Source organism: Erpetoichthys calabaricus, chromosome 1, assembly GCF_900747795.2.
Source record: "Erpetoichthys calabaricus chromosome 1, fErpCal1.3, whole genome shotgun sequence".
Lineage (NCBI taxonomy): Eukaryota > Metazoa > Chordata > Cladistia > Polypteriformes > Polypteridae > Erpetoichthys > Erpetoichthys calabaricus.
In genome coordinates this window covers 181876924-181899707 of record NC_041394.2, presented here as the reverse complement: position 1 = coordinate 181899707, position 22784 = coordinate 181876924, and the positions used below count along the sequence as shown (strand labels likewise).

General features: G+C 37.0%; 1 protein-coding gene across 1 annotated transcript in view; it reads right to left on the bottom strand.

The window, feature by feature from the left end:
* The window catches only part of LOC114657548 (lysine-specific demethylase 7B-like), a 117552-nt gene that overhangs the window by 9692 nt on the left and 85076 nt on the right, over positions 1 to 22784 (bottom strand). Inside the window, 8 exon segments of the mRNA XM_028809456.2 lie at positions 2153 to 2271; positions 7588 to 7745; positions 8048 to 8148; positions 8629 to 8801; positions 14239 to 14282; positions 14284 to 14367; positions 14988 to 15188; positions 18594 to 18680. Coding sequence (XP_028665289.2) covers positions 2153 to 2271; positions 7588 to 7745; positions 8048 to 8148; positions 8629 to 8801; positions 14239 to 14282; positions 14284 to 14367; positions 14988 to 15188; positions 18594 to 18680 — 967 coding nt within the window.

Genomic DNA, 22784 nt, shown 5'->3' with positions numbered 1-22784 from the left:
GACTTACGAATAATTAGACACAAAAGAGGAACATCAGTAATATCTTATAAACCAAGAGAACACACAAAATAAACCCACCAACATAAGCACTACCACAAATATGGTGTCCAGTTTCAGGTATATTAAGGTGCAGAGTTGTGAAGACGGAAAAAAACTAAATAAATCAGTCCATTCTGACAGCTACAAGCAGAACAAAAAAAATTTAACTAATGAACTGCACCATCACACTGAATCAACTGAGCGGGTCTCGATATTCCATACTCGTCTCTGGTGTCCACCCAGAGCTGCAGCTGATTTATCCTGTGGATAATGCAATGTCGCAGTAACCCTGAGACGTAAGCTTCACTCAAGTCAGAAGACTATCCATCTGAGGTACTGCTATGAGTCGCCACTCAGTCCATCTGCAGTGACACAGACTACTAAATGTGCCGGGATGGCAGACCAGTGACAATACACAGAAACTAGAAATTAAACACCATGTGATGGCATTATGGATCTGTATCTCTTTGTATGATATCGCACACCTAGACACACTATTTAAACCCACTTTTTTCCTGAAAAACATTTCTAAGGTACCAAATATTTCCATGTCATTTAAGATGAAATATCTAAGGTGTTCATGAGCTAGTACAGGTTTACTAAAAATGAGACCGAAGGAGGAAAAACAAATCCTCTTTTAAGGCTACTCTGAATGGAATTTCAAAACAATGCTAAAAGCAGGGCACACAGTACAGTACAACACTTACATTAAGTTCATTCATTCATTTTCCACCACTAATCTGAAGCCGGGTTGCAGGGGCAACAATCTTAGCAGTGAGGCCCATACACCCCTTTCCCAAACCACACTTGCCAAATCATACTGCGGGATCCCAAGTTGTTCCCATGCCAACTCGGAGATATAAACCTCCCAGCAAGCTTGGGGGTCTCATCCCATCTGGTCTTTCCTGTAAAACCTCCACAGGAAGGCATCAGGATCAGATGCCAGAAAGCACCTCAATTGTCTCCACTTGATGCAGAGGGTCAGTGGCTCTACTCCCAGCCTCTCCCTTATGTCTGTGCTTCTCATCCTGTTTCTAAGGGAGAGCCCAGCCACCCAGAAGAGCAAGCAGTTATTGGCCACTTGTCCTTTCAGTTATTACCCAAAGCTCATGACCATAGGGTTGGGATGTAGATCAACTGGTAAACAGAGCTTCTTCTTCACCAGTAGAGACTGGTAAAGCAACGACATAGCTGTGCTTGCTGTCCCAATCTGTCTGTCAATCTCACCATCCCCTTTCCCCTCAGTCAGAACAAGACCCTAAAATACTTAAAACTCCTCCACTTGAAGCAGTAACTCACTTCCCACTCTGAGAGGACAGTTCACCTTTTTCGCACTGAGAACTGATCCTCACCCCTGACACTTCGCAGTCAACTGCAAATCATTGCAATGCGTGCTGGACTTCATAGCCTGATGAAGTCAACAGGACCACGTCATTTGCAAAAAGCAGTGATACAGTTCCAAGGCCATCGACTGGACCCCCTCCCCAGGGGTGCCTTGATACCCTGTCCATGAAAATCACAAGCAGGATAGGAGATAAAGCACATTAATTACATGTTTTGGGAAATATGTGGCAAAGACTAGGAAACTTATGGGTCAATTTGGTATATTCTGTAATACTTTACAAGCATGGCAAAACCTTTTCCTCCCATTTGTAAATATTACAGGATGTACTTTTAAAAATTTACACTGCATAAACAATGTTGAATACCAAGTTACTTTAGGAGAAATCATACAAAATGGAGCTTTGTAGAAAGGGTTTTTAGAAATAACCAGTCACCATTCAGACATACCTTCTAATGCGAATAATAATTCTAGAAATCTACTAGTATCACATGAACATTTATATAGGCACAGTTGTCGCTCCAAATTATGCATTTATTTCTAACAGTGCCTTAAGCACTCAAAAAAGATTTCTTCTTGGATCTGTAACAATGGCACAGTGTTGTTTTTGGTCACTTTAATATTTGGGATCCAACTTCAGACTGTGTCTTTAAATGGATTTCCCAGCAGAGAGAGTTCTGGGTCTAAAGTCAGAACACACATCTTTATAAAACCATTAGACATGATGAAAGGGACACCTTCTTAATTACACAGTAAATATGCATTGCTCACCAGATGCGTCCCTGATCACTTCTTTTTGGCTAGGTGCACCATTGGGGTAAAGCAATCCTGCCATAGACAGCATGCCCTGAATAGCTTCTTCTTCCATACTTTGCGAGGTAGGACGTTCTCTGTAATTGAAACATTTAATCCATTCAAAATCAAACAGTTACACATAGAATCAACAAAATGCTTTGAAAATGAAACTTTTTTTGAAGGTGAATGCAATGATTAAATATTTAAATGGTGGGAAAAGCTATACTTACTGAAACAAGTAAATATATATGCATACTATCTGTGGGATGAGCACTTGTTTATAATAAGTTTTTACATTGCAGTTCAAAATCAATTATGTATCCACAAACACATTAGTGCTACCACCTCAATTTGGCGACATATTCTTACAAGGGGCCCATTACTTTACCAGTGCTATGCTGTTACCTGAAGCACTCGCAGACCACACTTGCAGGACCTCAAACATAATCATAGGCAGTAAGATTTACCTAAGCAGGTTTCTCGCTACGTATGTGTATAGATAAACGTATCCATCAGAAATGTGGCTAATTCAAAAGTTCAAATCAACTTTCTACAGAACATCAAGTAGCTTTATATTTAAAAGAAGACCATTTTACACATTAGTATTCTAAAGTAATGTCTTAAGCCTTCATCTGAATTTTCACATGAAGATCAATGACATCTGCAAAGCAATATTAATAATCTAGTAAAATTTGTGGGGGTCTTCAAATATCAGCAGAATGAAAGAAGAATCCTCATGCTGAAGAATTTGTTACCTCTTATTGATATGGAAGTTTCTTTTTTTTTGACTACATACTGAATGATAAGGACATGCAGAGAAAAACATATGACAGGGACTCAAAATAAACAAACACAGAAATATGCTAACTCACAGTATTTACGGCTGACGCTGTCCCCAAATGTGACTTGTTACCCCAATGTTGATTGATGCATTTCTATGTCAAGTGCTTTAATTTGGTATTAAAAACATATGTTCTATTTACATATAAATATTTGCCATACATTTATAAATACACAAAACAATTTTTTTAATAGAAAAAGAAGCAAAGAGCAAGATTTAAGAGTTGAGAAGAAACAAGAGCATGAATAAAGTAAAAAAAACTATGCATTTAAAACTCTTGAGGCTATGTACATGTTCATGAGGTCTGGCCTTTTTCACCCCCCACCAGTACTTGGGGGCTTTGCTCACCAACCCCTACATGCTTGTCATTTCCCAAATCTGCAGCCTGTGACAAATCGTGCTGTGCTTTTGGATAAACACGAATATCAACTCTGTCTTTGACATCTTCATCTTTCGAAACTATTAATCGCTGACAATTAGTCACATGATTTTTTATTAAGCATGTGAATGTGATCTTTTGGATTCATATAGAAATCCAAGTAAACTTCTTTGTGTTTTTCAGATAAATTTTGTATAAAGTGCGATACTTTTGGACGCATGGATTTACATCCATTATTGGCTGTAGAATTTCTAATTCGTCTGATCGTTTAACTTGTTTGATTCTATGTTGCATCGCTTATCCATGATCATAAACATAAACCTTACCGAATTGTAGTTTCTTTGAAATTAAACTTGTAGTAGCTCTATCAAATCACCTACATCCATATATTCGATCTCTTTTCACTGTTCTGTTATTTCACTGAGTAATAATTTCCATTTGTTAGAACTAATGTGATCTTTACTATCAGTTTTTTGAGACTTTTGAATTTTAGTACTTTCATAATCTCTAACCTGCTCTGCATGTGTATCGTGCCAATGTTTTTGACCCTTTTTACGACATTCCACTTTGTCTTGTACTCGGTCTTTTCTTCTTCTACTGTGTCTTTTATTTCCGCCCTCACTTGAAGGAAGCTGTTAGGTTTTCAATTCATCTCTTGGCACAAAGTCTCATCTCGCGGGATGTGAAATTCTCTCTCTGAAAATGTCTCGTCTCATCCCAAGATTTTTTTTATATAATAGACAGAAATCTTTACTATAGCTCTAGTAGGAGCAAAAAAAGCACTTGCTGGAGACTACATATGCCCATCCTGACTTTCTCTCTGATAACAGCTGATTAATTCTAAATTCAGCATATTATAATCTCTAATCTCTCCCTGTTATTTGGTGCTGAAAACACTGTTCTTTTTTGCCACAATGCTTGCACGTCCACAATGAAAACCACGAGTTCAAAAAGATAGAACAGTTGCTTTAAAAACCAGAACTGTGCCACCATTTGTACCTTTTGTTGGAATGAAAAAAGCAAAGCACTTGCTAATGGTTTACGGTACCTCAGATGTTAGAATTCATTTTGCTTTGCATGTACTAATAATGAGCCTTTTTTTTTCCCCCCAATTCTACTTCCTATAGATTTTGTTTCCTAAACGTTACAACTTCTAAAGAGAGTGCCAAATCTATATTTCAAGTAAAAATGATATTCAGATTCTTATTTATTTAATTTATATATATATATATATATATATATATATATATATATATATATATATATATATATATATATATATATATATATATATATGTCTCTCAATACAAATATTGTACAATTCAACAAATTTTTCCCCCAACTGAATTTTGGGAATAACTGAATTTTTACAGATCAAAATAAAGATCACAGTGGAGTAGGGCTGGGTGATACAGAAAAAAAATCACTATAATTTTTTTCATATTAGTTGATATTGATATAGAGAGGGAGGTTGAGAACAATGCGGTGATTAAAGTGTGTTGCTGCACCCACCACACGATGAACCACCCCAGATTGGGACCAGAGTGCAACAGGTGAGACCTCAACACCACACTGGAACAGCGCAAGTTTTTTTTATGGTGGCTAGAGTGGCAATTCTGCCAGCAACTCCAACGTTTTTCCCAGTAACGTCATACCCAGGATAAAGCTCAAGGGCCTAATAGAGTAGAGTCACTGCTGGGAATTGAACCGGAAACCTTTCAATTACCAGCGCAGATCCCCCAGCCTCAGAGCCACCACTCTGCCTTATATCAATTATATATCACAATATAAATAACTTTCGGTCAATCCTTTTCAATCCTTAGGGAGATATGAAAATATAAAACGGTTAATTTTGGTTTAAATATCTATTTTCTGTCAGAACTGTATTTCAATTAAATAAAATAGGTATAATAGTAACCTATAGTTACCTTAGTTCTGACCAGTCAAAAGCAGCAGAACACAAGCAAAATGCACAACTAAATTCTTTGGTCAACTCCAAATAAATAAAATCATAATTCAAAAATCTAATATCTAAAACTAAAATCTTACAGCTTTCAAGTTTTACAAGAACATAAGTAAATTCTTCAGTTTCAGTATTGCGAGTGGAAGCCAGAGTCTGGGAAATTAAATTTAAACAAAACGCAGGGAAAGAGACATCTCTTACAATTAATTTGCCTAAGCAGTTAGGATGCATGAATATACTGTCTTGCATGCAGTTCTTCTCAAGATTGCAGAGCCAGGAGATGGTCTTACATCCACAGTGGTGGGGACAGCATTAAAAAGGAGACTACAAAGAAGTCTGACATTTGGCAGTCATTTTCAATTGTTGTCGATGGTCTCATTTGCTTGTTGTGATAAATATGCTAACATACAGTGGACACAAGTCAGGCAGCTCAGGTTTAAAGCGCCACACGTGTGCAGTAGAACAGGGTTAAACTACACTGATATTCTCGCCCAGCCTGTCAAAAGTAACAACTAATGCTAAATGTGTGGATTTTGTTTGCAAGGATATAGGGGCTTTATGGCACAGCGTCTGGTGAGGACTACAGTATATTCAACTTGAGCAGTACCTGGTTGACATGGCAGCCAAAACTGGAAAGTCAAGTTTAAAAAGAGATGACTATTGTGGCACATGGTGGACAAAGCCAAAAACTAAGAAAGGGCATTGTATATGACATGTTAGAGACCGTTAATTATGGGTGTCCTGTCACAACTGATATTTGGACTGAAAACTTTAAGAAAACCTCTTTCTATCTGCTACTATGTACCATCTATTATATTAATGAGATCTACAATCATGTGTCAAGGGTGCTTTTTGCAACCCTGTTTGAAGCAAGCACAATTAAAATGGGCGGAAACATTTGTGCTTTATTGTTTAACAAATGTTAACAGTTTTCAGAATTGACTGTTACTAACCAAGGAGCAAACACGATCATCGCCTTGCATGGCTACACCAGACTAAACTACAGTACCCACATTCTTAATACAGTTCTCTCAAATGCTTTTACACCAGCAGTGTTGGAGAAAGGACCTGAAGTTGAACAGCTTCTGGCTAAAGTAAAAAAAAAAAAAAAGTTATTACTCAGTTATTTTAAATATACTGGACAACAAGGTGAGCTTACAAAGTCACTCAAACAGGTCTGTGGAGACATGACATTGTGCTGAATTCAGTGTTGCAGCAAGTTGATGATTGGCCAAATCAACAAAAAGAAACAACTCTGGTCTTTTTTCTGAAACTGTTCAAAGATTCGACAACTGACTTAGAATGGGATATTACTGAAAGAGCTTGTCAACAAACTGTTTAGAAAACAACTCTAATCCACATGCTCTACAAAGTAGCAACATTTCTTAACATTCCTTGGATAAGATCATGTTAAACAGGCTTATCAACCATACATGACTTTTTACTTAATGGAAGCATTGTGTTTCTGCAGATGAGTGGCACAATATGGTTAGGGTGCATGTGGGAGAGGGACAAATGAGGGGCAAGTGGATGGGCAGTCCCGCACAGACTTCTACTCAAAGGCAAAAGAAACAAACCACCAAAGGCATAAGAAATTCCCACAACACCTGCTTGCGTCTGGGACTGTAAAAACTGCATTGTGTCTGCTCTGAAGGACAGCACTGCTTCATATGGGACAAAAGGAGTAGTGGTATTACTTGTCTTTGTGGGAACACGCTTTCAACACAATTTGCAGGGCATGCTACTCTGCTTCTTATCAGACTTTAAACAGCCAAAATACCTTCACACTACCGAATATCTTGGACCCTTCTTTCCAACCATGTTCTCATCTTTTGAGCTATGGGCTATGTCCATTGGGGTGTTTTCTTCGGTAAAGCTGATTTTTTAACCTGAGACTTTGATAACATTTTCTTTTATCTCACTCCCACTCTTGACGGACTGGCGTGCATGGCCTCTGTAGCACATGTGCATCAACCTATCCTGACGTGGCTGTTACTGTACTCCAGCCACACGGTTGGCTTGGAGTGGCAATATTCTCATTATCATTGGCTTTTCGTGTTGTCTGTCAAAACATGGACTGAATGAGTTCTATCAATGTTGTACAGACCATGTCTTATATTTCAATTGAGAAAAAGTTATTTTGTGATAATTATCTTTATCGTATTATTGATTATAAAAAATGAAAATAGCACATGGCACGTGATACAGTTGGTGATAGCTGTGGTCACCTTTTCAGTGGATTATCTTGGTCTTCGTGTTTCTGAATAGCCTGGTACAGATCCATATCATCTCCTGGATCCTTTTTGATTTTCCTGTTGGAGGACACTTCCTCCTCATCAGCTTCCTCTGACGAACTGTTGGTGTCTTCTTCAGAAGAATGTTTCCGCTTTGAAATAAAATCACAAATACTGGTAAGTCACAGTACTGACTGAGATACACTGTAATTTATCAAAGTCAATCACACACAAAAAACAATACCAAGAGTAATCTACTGGTTGACAATCAGACGATGCAGTGTTTACAGCTTGTGTCCCAATTCATTTCAAAACTGTTAATCTATACACCAGTAAAAAATTCCAGTTGCTGTATTTAAAGAACATTTCTATAAAAAAAAAAAAAAACTGCTCAAAATCTCAAGGATCTGCATTTTAAAAATACAAACACTGAGTTAGTAGAATGAAAAAATACCTGAGGCAAGAAATTATCTTCGGATTCTACTTCCGAATCTGACAAGTCAGAGTGTCCTGATACTCCATTCCTGAGTTCTGATTTAACACTTTCAAAAAACACTGCAATATATTTAAAAAAAAAAAAAGGAAAAGAAAATATTTTACCTATTACTTACATATACCAAAATAAATATCCAAAAGATCCAGGGGACTTAAAAAAAGCATTTTCAAACAATGTGCAGGATTATCCCCAACAATAAATGAAAAATACAGATATGTAAGCATTTACTTTGTCCTAACACAAACATTTTCACACAAAGTCCGACATGGAAAAGTAGTTTCAAAAGTTATTATTTTTGTGTTTTAGCAGTCTGAACTTTCTGCTTTACTGTCTACTTATTCTGTGAGCTGCTTTCAATACCTACATAGAAGGCAGGGTTTCTATCGTTTGTGTCTCTTTAGCAATCAGTTTAATAGAAATACAAAAAGTCTTAATGTCAAAGGGCAGAAAGAGACTTGAAATTAAATTAAATGAAATAAAGTCACTTGTACTTCTATCTCTATTTCCACAGTGAGACAACATTAATATAAAGGTCGTACTGTTCAATGGTTTTCGTTTTTCTTTTGTTTTACTCTTCCTCTTCTCCAGCTCTATTTCCAAATCTTCCTCTTCATCTTTAATCTTCAGCACCTCTTCCGTCTTCTCCTTGACATCCACAGGCATGCGGTCAGCAGTAAACAGGCTTTTGTTTGCTACCTGATGTCGCTCATCTCTGGAGAGAGAAAATCCCCTCATATTATTTACTGTAGCATTATAAGATAAATAAAATTGAGGAACAGCTAAAAAAGGCATAGCAAAACATCTACTAAATCCTGTTGGAAAAAAAAACACATTTTAAGATACTGCATATCTATTAGAAAAAACACACGTATGACATATAAGCAATGTTGTACTAACATTGTAATTCTGTCATTTTAAAAAAATCAGATAACCCATATGATCCTGAGCTGTTGCCATGATGTACAGTGATTGTAATTTTTACAGCAGATGCAAAGTTGCTCCTTTAAACAGCATTTTGTTTGAACGACAATTACAGATTAAGAATTAAAATAAACATTAGCTGCTTGATATTACAGTTAATCCAAAACTGTTTACACACTAAAACTAGTATTGGTGAAAAATCTCACACCATTACCTCAGCTGTCTAAACTACTAACACTTTTCAAATGTTTTAACATGTTAGAATTTGGTGGCATCACGTCCTCATTCAGAAAGCTCGACAGTCAATACAGTTAACTTAAGGCATCTCAGCCAACGCTCATGCTGCATTCTATTTACCGTGGAAGTTGGATGTTTAAAATGGGAATGACGTCACACACAAATTCATCATGTTCCAGTAAAAAGAATTCAGAAAACCAACATGGACACGTCCAGGAAAACATTCAATGTCCTTGTTTCATCAGAATAAATGGCAGTTGTTAATAACACATTTTGTGGTATTTTGCATATCCAAACACAGTAGCAACATGTCTAAAGTTTTAAGTTGGACAGTACAGTGTATACAACTGATTTAATGAGACACAAATAGAGAAAAGTGTTAATAAACAACATGGTACTAAACCTTTCACTAAAGTTCACGGTGTACGTCACCATTTTGGATAGTGGGATTGACAGATCAGACCCAACTTCAAGGGACATTGCAGTAGAAAATTCCAACTAATTCAGAAATGCCACTTCAAATGGAACACAACAGCAGTTAACATCTCTTTCCTTCTTGAGGTGTAAACGCTGAACACCCCAATCAGAATGTCAGAACAAACAAATGGGGCCACACGTGTTTTTACTGCATGTTTTAAAAGCATGTGTCATAGCAAAGCTGGAAAACAAAGGGAAAAGACAGACAAAATGAAAGGGAAAGGGATGAAAAAGGTCATCACAAAAGAAATTTGGAAACTTTAGTTGACAATGCCTTGTCAATGGATTAATAATAATGAAAGTGGGCCATGTGTTCAACCCTATCTGAACATCTTTCATGGCTGCATTTTTACTTTGGGCAAAACAACAATTTACTGCTATCTACTGTAGACAAGGTTGGTACCTTGCAGTACTGCCCTATACTACAGCACACAACTGTTACACGGAAGTGCTGCACTTTATTTTCTTTAGTGCGCCTTTAGCTGCTGCTGTTTGTGCATACCTCTACTGTAATATTCCAATGTTCTATATGGAACTACTGCAAGAGAGGAGACACTGCTGTGTGCGCTGCATACATACTGTATGACGACATGTTCTTAAGACTTGTATTTCTGGTTTGTAAAATGGATGACTGTTGCACAACAGTAGCTGTTTTACTGTATATTTGCAGAAGTAAAAGGCCGCTACCTCATGGAAGTAGGAACAACAGCACTTGTCGAAAATGAAACTGCAATAGTAAACATGGTCATAGCCAACAATGTCATTCATTTATGTGAAATTAAGAACAGAGTCATTAAAGAGCAGAACATCTTTTCAGGAACTGATCAAACCAGCATCGAATATATTCACCTCATCCTGTGTCACAGAAAAATGCAATATGTGTAGGTAACGGACAGTATTTTTGGCGAGGTAGTTTTTTTTTCTGTATACAGGGCAGATGATGACGACTTGCTGTTGCAGTGCTATAGTAATGCATTTACCATAGTGATTTACAGTGTGCAAGGAATTTCCACATCACTGGAATACTGTATGTGTAAACATATCTTTGGTAGTGGAATTGTGAGCTTCACAGCAGAGACCCCCCACACCAGTACATCTTTATCAATGAGGCAGGTTTTAACCTCACAAAAAGGAAAAGAACATTATTGGGCAGCTGGTAATTCCAACACTGTGCACCTCCATATCCATCATGGGTTCATCCACCATCGTGCTACCTTATGCCATTATAACTGTGCATTCTCTGGCTTTTCTTACTCACCTTCAGGATTATACTATATACTTCATCAAGATCAAAGGAGAAGTGGCAGCCAAAGCAGTCATACTGCATTGTCATTTGGCATGGCAGCTTTGATACCGTGCTGTTGTGGTGCACAACTGGGATGGATAGATAGATGGATGGATGGATAGACAGATGGATGGATAGATACTTTATTAATCCCAATGGGAAATTCACAAATTCAATGACCATCCCAAGTTTTCCATCTCTAGTAGGATATTTCCCAAATCCATAGAGGAGTCTCTCTGAGCACGGGGGTAAGTAGGTACATAACAAGAATCTCTAGGAGGAGAAAAACCTACTGCAAATGATGGAGGAAGCCTGTGGGGACACTGCACTCTTACTTTGTAAGAGTGGATAAGACACATAAGAGGGCACAAGTCCCAGCTGCCTTTCCAAGGTTAATAAAGTGACGATGCCTGGCCCAGACTACAGATGAGAGGAGAAATAAAATGATGCTGGCCGAGTCATGTGAATGAATTGTGTGTACAAACTTTTACAGCTCTTTTATAGTATAGTGTTCTGCTGATTACTGTACATTGGAATTGTTAACGTATTTTACTTTTGACTTGTGTTATTTTATAGTTCTTTTCATGCAGTATCTGATGTATTGTACAGAATTTTTTTTAAATCTGTTTATCAATATTTTCCTTGTACCTAGAACACTTCCATATTTTATACTGATGGCAGTAGTATGATTCTGTAAAATACACCTCAATCATTCATGACTCACTGCAGTAACAGGTTTTCATAGTAGTGCTCGGAATTGATTCCACCAGTGTGTAATCTGTGGGTAGTAAGTACACTCGGCACAAACACAGGTTGGCTTGACTCAGTGTCTTATAAGCTGAAGGCACCTCCTTTCAGGATCTGTACCCTTAAGCAAGCCTAATGTAAGCATTCTAGCCCACTTCATTTACCTCAGCAACCTACTGCAAAATACTTGTCTTCATTCATCCTATGCAAATTTCTCTGAATAAGCTGTGACATAAAAAGCTGGTATTTTGGAAAAATATACAGTTAAAAATGGGTTAGATTTGACTAAGACATTTGTAGGGTAAAGTGAAAACTGAAAATATACTGCATGCATTAAGTATTCAGAATCAAAGTGTTAATATAACTGTTGAGCCATCCATTGCCTACAACAGCAGTTTTAGTGTTGCTCACAGCTTGGGCATAATCTTTGAACATTCTTCCTTTTCCTGTTGTATGCTATATCCACACTGCAATGTTTTCATTTGAAAAGCAAACACTAGTCTCCGTTTTTGCCTTATGTCCACACCACTCTAGCATTATTTTTTTTTTAACCCCTGTAAACAGAGACTTCTGAAAATGTTCTGTAGAGCCACATATTTCAGAAAATGCCACCTCAGCGTTTCATTGTGGATGGATGAAAATGCCTTTCAGACTCTAATCACATTCTGATTGAGTTGTGCTTATTATGTGGCTCTTTTCCCGATTGGATTTTGCTCATTACAACATGGTCACCTTTATGGAAGAAAGTCATATTTCAACATAGACACACAGGAGCTGCTTTTTGTGTTGGTTACCTATATGCATCTAAATTGTGTTTTGAACAGTCGGAGCTCTTCAAATGTACACAAAAGGCAAATAATTTACTAGTCTCTGTGGTTATGCAATAATTCCCAATGCTGGCAGCATTATCATCCCTTTAAAGATTTTTTTTTGATGCTGCACACATGCCCAGTGTAGGCAAACATCTATGTTATATGTGTTTTCGGTTATTTTAGTGTGGATGGATATGATTTCCTAAACAATATGAAAACATTAGTGAGGACAGAGAGAGTTTTTGTTAAAAATGAGGTTTTAAATGAAAATGTAGTACAGTAATCCCTCGCTATATCGCGCTTCACCGTTCGCGGCTTCACTCCATCGCGGATTTTATATGTAAGCATATTTAAATATATATCGCGGATTTTTCGCTGCTTCGCCGGGTTTCTGCGGACAATGGGTCTTTTAATTTCTGGTACATGCTTCCTCAGTTGGTTTGCCCAGTTGATTTCATACAAGGGACGCTATTGGCAGATGGCTGAGAAGCTACCCAGCTTACTTTTCTCTTTCTCTTGCGCTGACTTTCTGTGATCCTGACGTAGGGGGATTGAGCAGGGGGGCTGTTCGCACACCTAGACGATATGGACACTCGTCTAAAAATGCTGAAAGATTATCTTCACGTTGCTATCTTTTGTGCAGCTGCACGGTGCTTCGCATACTTAAAAGCTCGAAGGGCACGTATTGATTTTTGCTTGAAAAACAAACTCTGTCTCTCTCTCTCTCTTTGTCTGCTCCTGACGGAGGGGGTGTGAGCTGCCACCTTCAACAGCTTTGTGCCGCGGTGCTTCGCATACTTAAGCCAAACAGCCCTATTGATTTGTTTGCCAGAGATTGTTTTCTCCATCTCTGTGACATTCTGTGCTCCTGACAAGCACTCCTTTGAAAAGGAAGATATGTCTGCATTCTTTTAATTGTGAGACGAAACTGTCATCTCTGTCTTGTCATGGAGCACAGTTTAAACTTTTGAAAAAGAGACAAATGTTTGTTTGCAGTGTTTGAATAACGTTCCTGTCTCTCTACAACCTCCTGTGTTTCTGCGCAAATCTGTGACCCAAGCATGACAATATAAAAATAACCATATAAACATATGGTTTCTACTTCGCGGATTTTCTTATTTCGCGGGTGGCTCTGGAACGCAACCCCCGCGATGGAGAAGGGATTACTGTAGTGTGGATATAGCTATAGCTCACCCACACAGCAATATTCTTCTATTGTCTTACTTCATTGCAAGGAATATTGACCAGCAGGGCATGGGCACTAGTGTATTTTTGCCACACAGGTTTTGGGTTTTGAGAGAGTGAGCCAAACACTGATGAATACCTTCAGCAATTTTGTGCATTTTCTTCACTTTAGAGAATGAAAACCTTTTTAAAATCGGAGCTAAACAACCAGCAACTTTAAATGTAAACAAAAATAGCAATGTATGTTCATAAAAAAGTTAATGAGAGGTAGTTTATGGCAAGCTATTAAAGAATGTAAATATTTCTAATTCATACACCAGGTGTTACTTTTCAAAAAATGAACAAAGTATGGATAGAGGTAGTTAACATGTACTAATATTGTACAGTGAATGGACTGGTGCATTTGTAACATTAATAAATTATTTAAAGGCACTTGTATGCTAACAGTAAACCTTTTTATATTATATAAAAAAAAGATGACATACTTAACAATTTTTCCATTGGAGAGAACCAAACGAATATTATTGTCAATGTTTTTTTCTTTCAGAAGCTGCTGCAGAAGCCTGGAAGATCTTGTTAAATTTGCCATTTATACTTGAATTGTACAAGATGTCCTGCTGATGAGAAGAAGAATACGTAATTTTAACTGCAATATCTTTCCAAGTGGTATTATTAACCTATTATGAAACATTACCTTCTCAAACATACTTAATCTAGTTCAGGGATGAGTGGGTTGGGATATGTTAATAAATATATAGCGGCCATATTAAAAAAAAAAGATGCAAAAGACTTGGGAATAATGTGTAAACTCCATATATAATGGCTAGTCATACGATTCCAACCTATAATGCTGGATCTGTAAGGCAACACTAACAACTATGTCAACATACCACCCTATCATGAAAACATTAAAACCAAATACAATTTACAATATTAAATAAAATAAGGTGCTACAGCTTAGAGATATGCCCACCTATGCAGGTAAGGCAAATGTTTAATTCCTGGGTCTACTGCACAACAGGCTTGTACAGAATTGATAGAAGCACTATTTATCAATTAAGACAATAACAGCACATGACTGCCTTTATCCTCATTTTTGAAGAGCTACTTGAGAAAACCCAAAAGGAACTTTAATCCACTTTGACTGTTAAAAATAGGAAATTACTTAATTATAGCGGATGCAACAGCAGCAAAGAAAAAGCAATACCTCCATATTAATTTCAGTGGAGCCTACCTCATCCCATGAGGCCATCTCCAACCTCCGTAGCACCTCACGTGTGTGCAACTCCAAAATATCAAGGTTTGAAGGCGTTTTAGTTCCATGGTCTCTGAGCCGCCGAGCATTTCGTCGGGCATGAGAAGTAGAACCTCTCTCCAGTGTTGACCGTGTAACTGTACCCTGAGATTTAATTGCTTTGTTTCCATTGTGATCCTCCTGTGCAGGAACATATTTTATTATTATCACGATGAAATGATCTGTAAATAATGAATAACATTTTGCATGTATTATAATTTGTATTTAACAGTAAAAATGAAAAGGTTGTTACCTTGGTGAGTCAATCCATGTCACACTATAAAACTTTTTTACACTGTGCAACTCTGTCACTGAAAGTTTGCACATTGTGTTTTCTCATTATAATAATTCTGTGAAACTAAATTATTCTTAGGGCCACACAGTATAATCACTTGGCAAAAAGCAGGTTTAATTAACTGTAAAATGTTTTCTTCCATTAAGGAGGAACCCTGCCTATTCCGAGTGTTCCCTAAACAAACTTGTTTGCTAAAATTCTTCATAAATGTATCCCAGTCTGGTGTGGATAAATGGGTTTGAAAAGTGTGGGTTAATCAGCATCTAAGAGTCATATAGAAAAATAGTCATGTTTTGAGGCAGGAAAGAGTCTTCGTTATCCTCTTAACAGCTTTAGAAGTATGCATGCTGTCCAATGACTTAGACAAGGAAGGAAAAAATGGAGTAATACATGATGCAAACATATTTTTTGAAGATCCTGAATATATTACAGATTGTGGGTTTTTTCCATTAATAAAACATGTCAAAATCATGTTGATGTGTATAACAAAATTAGAGTAATTTTTAAAGTAACAGCGCTGTATAAACATTATTTAGATCCCGTCCTTACGGTTATTTTAGATTGTCAGTGAATTTTTTTTTTTTTGTGGTATTTGGTACACCGTATTAATCCCCAAAACTTTTAATGTGGTTTAAAAAAAATAAGCAATTTTCTACTGCCATAATAATAGTCCAGAGACAATTTCAAGTATATAAACTTAATATGGTCAAAATATACATAAAACTTTACCAAAATAACCACAGCAAAACACTCAGTAGTTGTAAAATTTCATTTTAAGAGGATTTAAATGATCAAAGTAATAAGGTTAAATGAAGTAATTCTATCGTTAAAAAAAAACTGATGGATCATGAGTGCCATCTGTTGTTCATTTTGGCTAGCAATGCATGCAAGTTAATAGCTCGCAAGAGAAACACCAGAGTCTGATGGTATTGCTGCTTATGTGTAATATCCTGCTGTAAACAGTGTATCCCAACACCTAGTCAGTACTAATTGCATTATTGAACGAGAAATGGTTATTAAAGCAACTCATGTTTATGAAGGGTTCAGCAATGACAAGCCCAGCAAGTTTCTTCTCCTATTAGAATTGTGAACAGTTAAACCTATCATAGAATTTATAATTGTTCAAAAATTTAGAATCTCTCAGTAATGTGTCCATCAAATTAATTTTCTCATGATGAATAGGTTCATAAGCCATTTGTCCATGCTGTGTAGGTGCTTCTCCAAGCTAAACTGTGTGAATAAATGGCCATCTTTTTATTTTTCCTGCATTTACTTTGATGTAGCAGCATTTGTTGTGAGAACACTTTTCCAATTTTAGTCTTTTTTTTTTTTTAAATTAAAAAAAAAACAAAAAAAAACCATGGATAGATAAGACATTGAGGCAGTTACTTGCATTTGTGAACTTGAGACATTTTGACTTGGCAGCAGACAAACAGGATATATGAATGGTTTAGTATTATTACAATAAAGTCACATGATAAAAAGCACGCTGAAGAATTACATGTTTAAAATAACCTAAACATTTTTCTAAACAAGTAATATACATAATCAACAGTTACATAACAAGTAGTAAAATGCATTTAAATGTTTTAATTGTCAATTACTCTTGAGGTGTTGAGCTGTAACACAACAGATTTAATGATTTTTTTTTCCCATTTTCTACAGCTCCTTGAAATTTTTGTGAAAAAAGAATACAATATTCTGATAATGGGAAGTATTAGGGAAGCTTCATAAAGTTAGTGTAAATATCTGCTGTTGTGACAGGTTAGTCAAAAACACCTTTCTCAGAAAAAAGTATATAGTCTTGAGTTTAACTTGTTAGATGAATTGCGAGTCTTCTACAATCACAAATCAACGAGCAGAGTTCGAGTAAGTAAATAAATCAGAGAAGTCATGCCTAAAAATAATATTCCTAGAGCACGATACTGCCACCAGTATTGACAATGGTGTTAACACAGGTCAGGCATAGCCGTTGTATAAACACATATCCCACGGTTACTCTGGCATAGTTTAGTCACACACTTATGCAAAGAGATTCTTAAGAGCGATTTTTCAAATATTGTTCCACATAGGCTACCAGTTGACAAGTGTCCTCAGGGCTGTATTTACCATGTCACCTATACAAATCAACAGTTGAGTCTGGGTCAACAGTTTTAGCAATGTCCTTCTATCCTAGATCTTGAATATGGGCAGTAGACTCTGGGTGGTGCAGTATTCCTGCCATTTGTCAAGAAATGACTGGACTATGCTTTATGAAACATTCGGGCAAGGATGAACTATGACAAAAACTTTCCCAGGTGACCGATTCCTTTTGAATTATATAATAGACCAGTAAGTAAAAACTTTTTTGGTTGACAAGGTAGTTTTCTACCACTTCTTGCCAGCAATATTCACTTATAGCCCTATTTTTTCTTGAAATCAATCAATACAAGTGACCACAAGTGGACCCATAACTCAAATCATAGCAACTTCTTCAATAAACTGAATGAAACTGAAACCAAAGTATATTTTAAAGATAACAAATACATTTAATTAGTTTCATCCTGAAATAAATTTCATACAATGCGTAAGTGGCAAAAATATCATAAACATAAATACTGTATCATAAAGAGTATGCCAATGGGGAGGTACAGGATACTTTCTAAACGAACAATGGACAGCTGGGGATTGAGCGATCTGAAATACAAGTGACAGGTTCCACAGTAATTTCTGCATACTGGAATTCCATGACAAGACCAAACATACAAAATATCATGAAGTATACATTACCTAGTAGTAAAACAACAACACAACCTTTTAATACCACATAATCCAATTTTGTGGCACAATAAATTTGAAAACCTTTTTGAACATGTTTTTCACTTTGTCATTTTGGGTTAATGAGTGTAGATTAATGGATAAAAATGGCAAATGCAGGTTTAATTTGAAATTGATACAACACAATAAAGTGTGCAGAAAGTGAATGGGTCAGAGAACTTTCTGAATCCATTGTACATCAGCTATAAAATCCAATAAATAATGGTGAAACAAATTTAGAAAAAACAACATATTACATACATACTGAATAACTAAAAACCATGACTATATGTACATTGAACATTTCTCTTTATGATAGCATACTTGGTTAACAAAAACACTGAAGGGCTTCATTACACGTGGCACTGAATTTATTCTTATATGCACAAATAACTTCAGCCTTTCCAAATGTGGCAATATATTTTTCTACTTTGACATCTTGACTTATTCCTCACCTCCTGATATCGGATTTCTTTAGTGAGCTCCTTGATGAGATGGCCAGGCCTGATATGGTCTGGAACTTCACTGTAAGGTTCATTTATCTACAAAGCAACAAGAGAAAACAAACTTATAAAGAAGTAGCTAGTATGATAGCATCAGCTATGTACTATCAAATCCAATTAGTACTCATGACAATGGCTTGACTTTCAAGTTAAGGTGAAAGAAGAAAAAAAAAAAAAGTTAGTCTTGGAGGGATTTTTTTTAGTAAAAATTAGCAAGACCAAGCCTTATTTTGAGTCACAATATTATCAAAAACACAACTGCAACAAATATAATCACAGTAGGAAAAGTGTAATAAATCTGCAATTTATTCAGAAGATAAAAAAAAAATGTCCCTACTTGGAAAAAGAATACAAACAATATAAGAAGAGTACTTGTGAACAGAAACTAAAAGTAACAAAAGATTATATTATCTATACTAATAAAAGGCAAAGCCCTCACTGACTGACTGACTGACTGACTCACTCATCACTAATTCTCCAACTTCCCGTGTAGGTGGAAGGCTGAAATTTGGCAGGCTCATTCCTTACAGCTTACTTACAAAAGTTAGGCAGGTTTCATTTCGAAATACAAAGCGTAACGGTCATAACTGGAACCTATTTTTTGTCCATATACTGTAATGGACGGGGCCGGAGTCACGCATCATGCCTCCTACGTAATCACGTGAAACGCCTTGGGGCCGATCTGGAAGAAGGTAGCACAGCGCCTTGATTTAAACAATTCCATGTCTTGGTGGGTTTAATACTGTGTAACCATACATATTAACACATGTGCAATTAAACGTGTGCATTTACGGGGTGACTTCTCAGGCTTAAAAGCTCGCCTTTTATTAAAAAAGTAAATGCAAACTGTTTTCATTCTGAAGGGCACAAACCACGTTGGATTTTGTAATGATAGTTGATTAGTAAGGTCTATTAAGGGATACTTACAGAATTATTAGTAATGCCTGTGAATGCCGATGCAAGTAGGAGAATGGGCGTGAACTAAAGAACGAATAGTAACATGTACAGTAAATGTCTCTAAAGTCTGTCTATTAAAAAGTTATTATATCTTTCAATCCTGTGTACTGATTAAACTACAAACCTAACAAGATCACTACATGGTGTCAGAAGTGGCGGATTGGAAGAGGAATGTGAAGAAGAGGTTCAGCTTTTGAACGAGTCTCGTGTCTGTGAGTAACCCGAAAACGTGGTCAGAAAGCACTAAGACGTTCTAGCAAAAGAGAAAAAAAAATATGGAAGGATTACAGCCCCCACCAAATCTCCAGTTAAAGGGAAATGTAGCTGAAAATTGGAAAAGATTTAAACAGAGATTCGAGTTGTATCTTGCTGCGATTGAAGCAGATAGGAAGTGTGAAAAAATGAAAGCGTCTGTACTTCTACATGTAATTGGCGAAGAGGCGCTAGAGTTGTATAACAATTTTCAGTTTGAAGAAGATGGAGACAATATGAAATTGAACAAAATAGTTGAAAAATTCGAAGCGTATTGCAACCCAAAGCGCAATGTGACGTTTGAGCGTCACAAATTTTTTACATGTTTTCAGAAAAGCGGCGAAACAATAGACCAGTATGTGACGGAATTGCATAATAGGAGCTGTTCTAAGAAGAAATCGTCGAGACATCAAAGGACCAATAACCTCTAATCAGAACACTAACACCAGCGAAACAAATATTAATGAGAAAACAAGTATAAATCAGGAAAGAACATCTCAACTGCAAACACAATTAACCAGAAGATCAAAACGTCAAGTAAAAACACCACAACGACTCATTGAGACATGTTGACAATTAAAGGAATATTTTCAATTAAGAAATGCTGAATTCCTTTAACAGTTGTGCTTTTTATACATAGTTTGAATGCTGGATATACAGTAATCCCTCCTCCATCGCGGGGGTTGCGTTCCAGAGCCACCCGCGAAATAAGAAAATCCGCGAAGTAGAAACCATATGTTTATATGGTTATTTTTATATTGTCATGCTTGGGTCACAGATTTGTGCAGAAACACAGGAGGTTGTAGAGAGACAGGAACGTTATTCAAACACTGCAAACAAACATTTGTCTCTTTTTCAAAAGTTTAAACTGTGCTCCATGACAAGACAGAGATGACAGTTCTGTCTCACAATTAAAAGAATGCAAACATATCTTCCTCTTCAAAGGAGTGCGTGTCAGGAGCACAGAATGTCACATAGATAGAGAAAACAATCTCTAGCAAACAAATCAATAGGGCTGTTTGGCTTTTAAGTATGCGAAGCACCGCGGCACAAAGCTGTTGAAGGCGGCAGCACACACCTCCTCCGTCAGGAGCAGGGAGAGAGAGAGAGAGACAGAGTTTGTTTTTCAGTCAAAAATCAATACGTGCCCTTCGAGCTTTTAAGTATGCGAAGCACCGTGCAGCATGTCGTTTCAGGAAGCAGCTGCACAAAAGATAGCAACGTGAAGATAATCTTTAAGCATTTTTAGACAAGCGTCCGTATCGTCTAGGTGTGCGAACAGCCCCCCTGCTCAATCCCGATACGTCAGGATCAGAGAAAGTCTGCGCAAGAGAGAGATAGAGAAAAGTAAGCAATCTAGCTTCTCAGCCATCTGCCAACAGCGTCCCTTGTATGAAATCAACTGTGCAAACCAACTGAGGAAGCACGTACCAGAAATTAAAAGACCCATTGTCCACAGAAATCCGCGAACCAGCAAAAAATCCGCGATATATATTTAAATATGCTTACATATAAAATCCGCGATGGAGTGAAGCCGCGAAAGGCGAAGCGCGATATAGCGAGGGATCACTGTATGCCTGAAATGTTCTGGATAGTTCAGTTGTTTGAAGTGATAAAGTTTATCGAAGTAGCATTTGAAATGTATAACATTACTAAGCTTATAAGTACTGCCTTACTTCTCTTTAAGAAAGGAAGGTGTAATGATACTTGATTTAAACGATTCCATGTCTTGGTGGGTTTGCGTAGCTTATTGTCAATACCTTTACACCTGTTTTTAAGACTTATTGACTGAAACGGGCTTTCACTGTATCGCGGGTTTTTTAAATACAAGTGATCGCCCGCCTATCGCGGAAGTTAGTTCTAGACCCATCAGTGATAGGTGAAAATCCGCAATATAGAAAGACCATATAAATATTTTTATAGTTTAAGCCTTAAAATACCCATCCCACACGCTTTAAACACATGTAAACTTATAAAATACACTTTGTTAACACATATGATATGTGGATGTCGGACTAAGGATATGAGTAACATCTCTCTATTATAAAACATTTTAAGTTCATGCAAGACAAGGCAGTGACACAGGAAAACAGCTGCTGTACAGGCTTATTGACACACAGAGCGACAAGCAGCACAAAGTCCACTTCTCCTTAGCGTGCATTCAGCAAGCCCCACCCCCCTTCACAACGCGAAGTGGCAGGAGCGTACCGCTGCTCGGAGAGGGGGGTTTGAGCGAACGTGCGTTCAGCCCTCACACACACACTCCCCCTCCTCCTCCTTCAGAACGCGCAAAGCGACAAGCAGGCATTTTGGCAGAAGCAGCACAAAGTCCACCTCTGCTTAATGTGCGTTCACCTGCCCCCCTCTTCACAAAGCGAGTGGCAGACACATCAATGTCTGATCGTGTAGTGTAGTGTTGCTCTGCGGTGTTAAAAGTGTAGAAAGTGTTTAAGAGCATAGGAAGTGTTTATAAGAGTGTGGGAAAGGTTAAAAAGACAGACAGAAAGGTTTATAAGAGTGTGGGAAGGGTTTATAAAGCCTTAAAATATATATAAATAATAAAATAAATATAGGTCGGTACTTCGTGGATTTTCACTTATTGCGGGGGGCTCTGGAACATAACCCCCGCGATAGGTGAGGGATGACTGTATTTCTGTTTTATTTAAACCTTTTAAGTTTGTATGCATAGCCCCATTTGGCTGATTTAGTTTTTTTGTTCTTTCTTCAGTAATATTTAATCTCCTTAAAGGAAAACAACATATGCATTTTACTTTTTTTGTATCTCTTTAGTAATATTTTAGTTTAAAAGGATAACCAGTATTTAAACCTTTTATGTTACTTTATAAATTTATTTTACACAATGTTGAAAAATTAATAAGAAAGCTACATATTTTGGCAGCTGCTGCTTTAATTTTCAATGAAATGAAAAAAGCT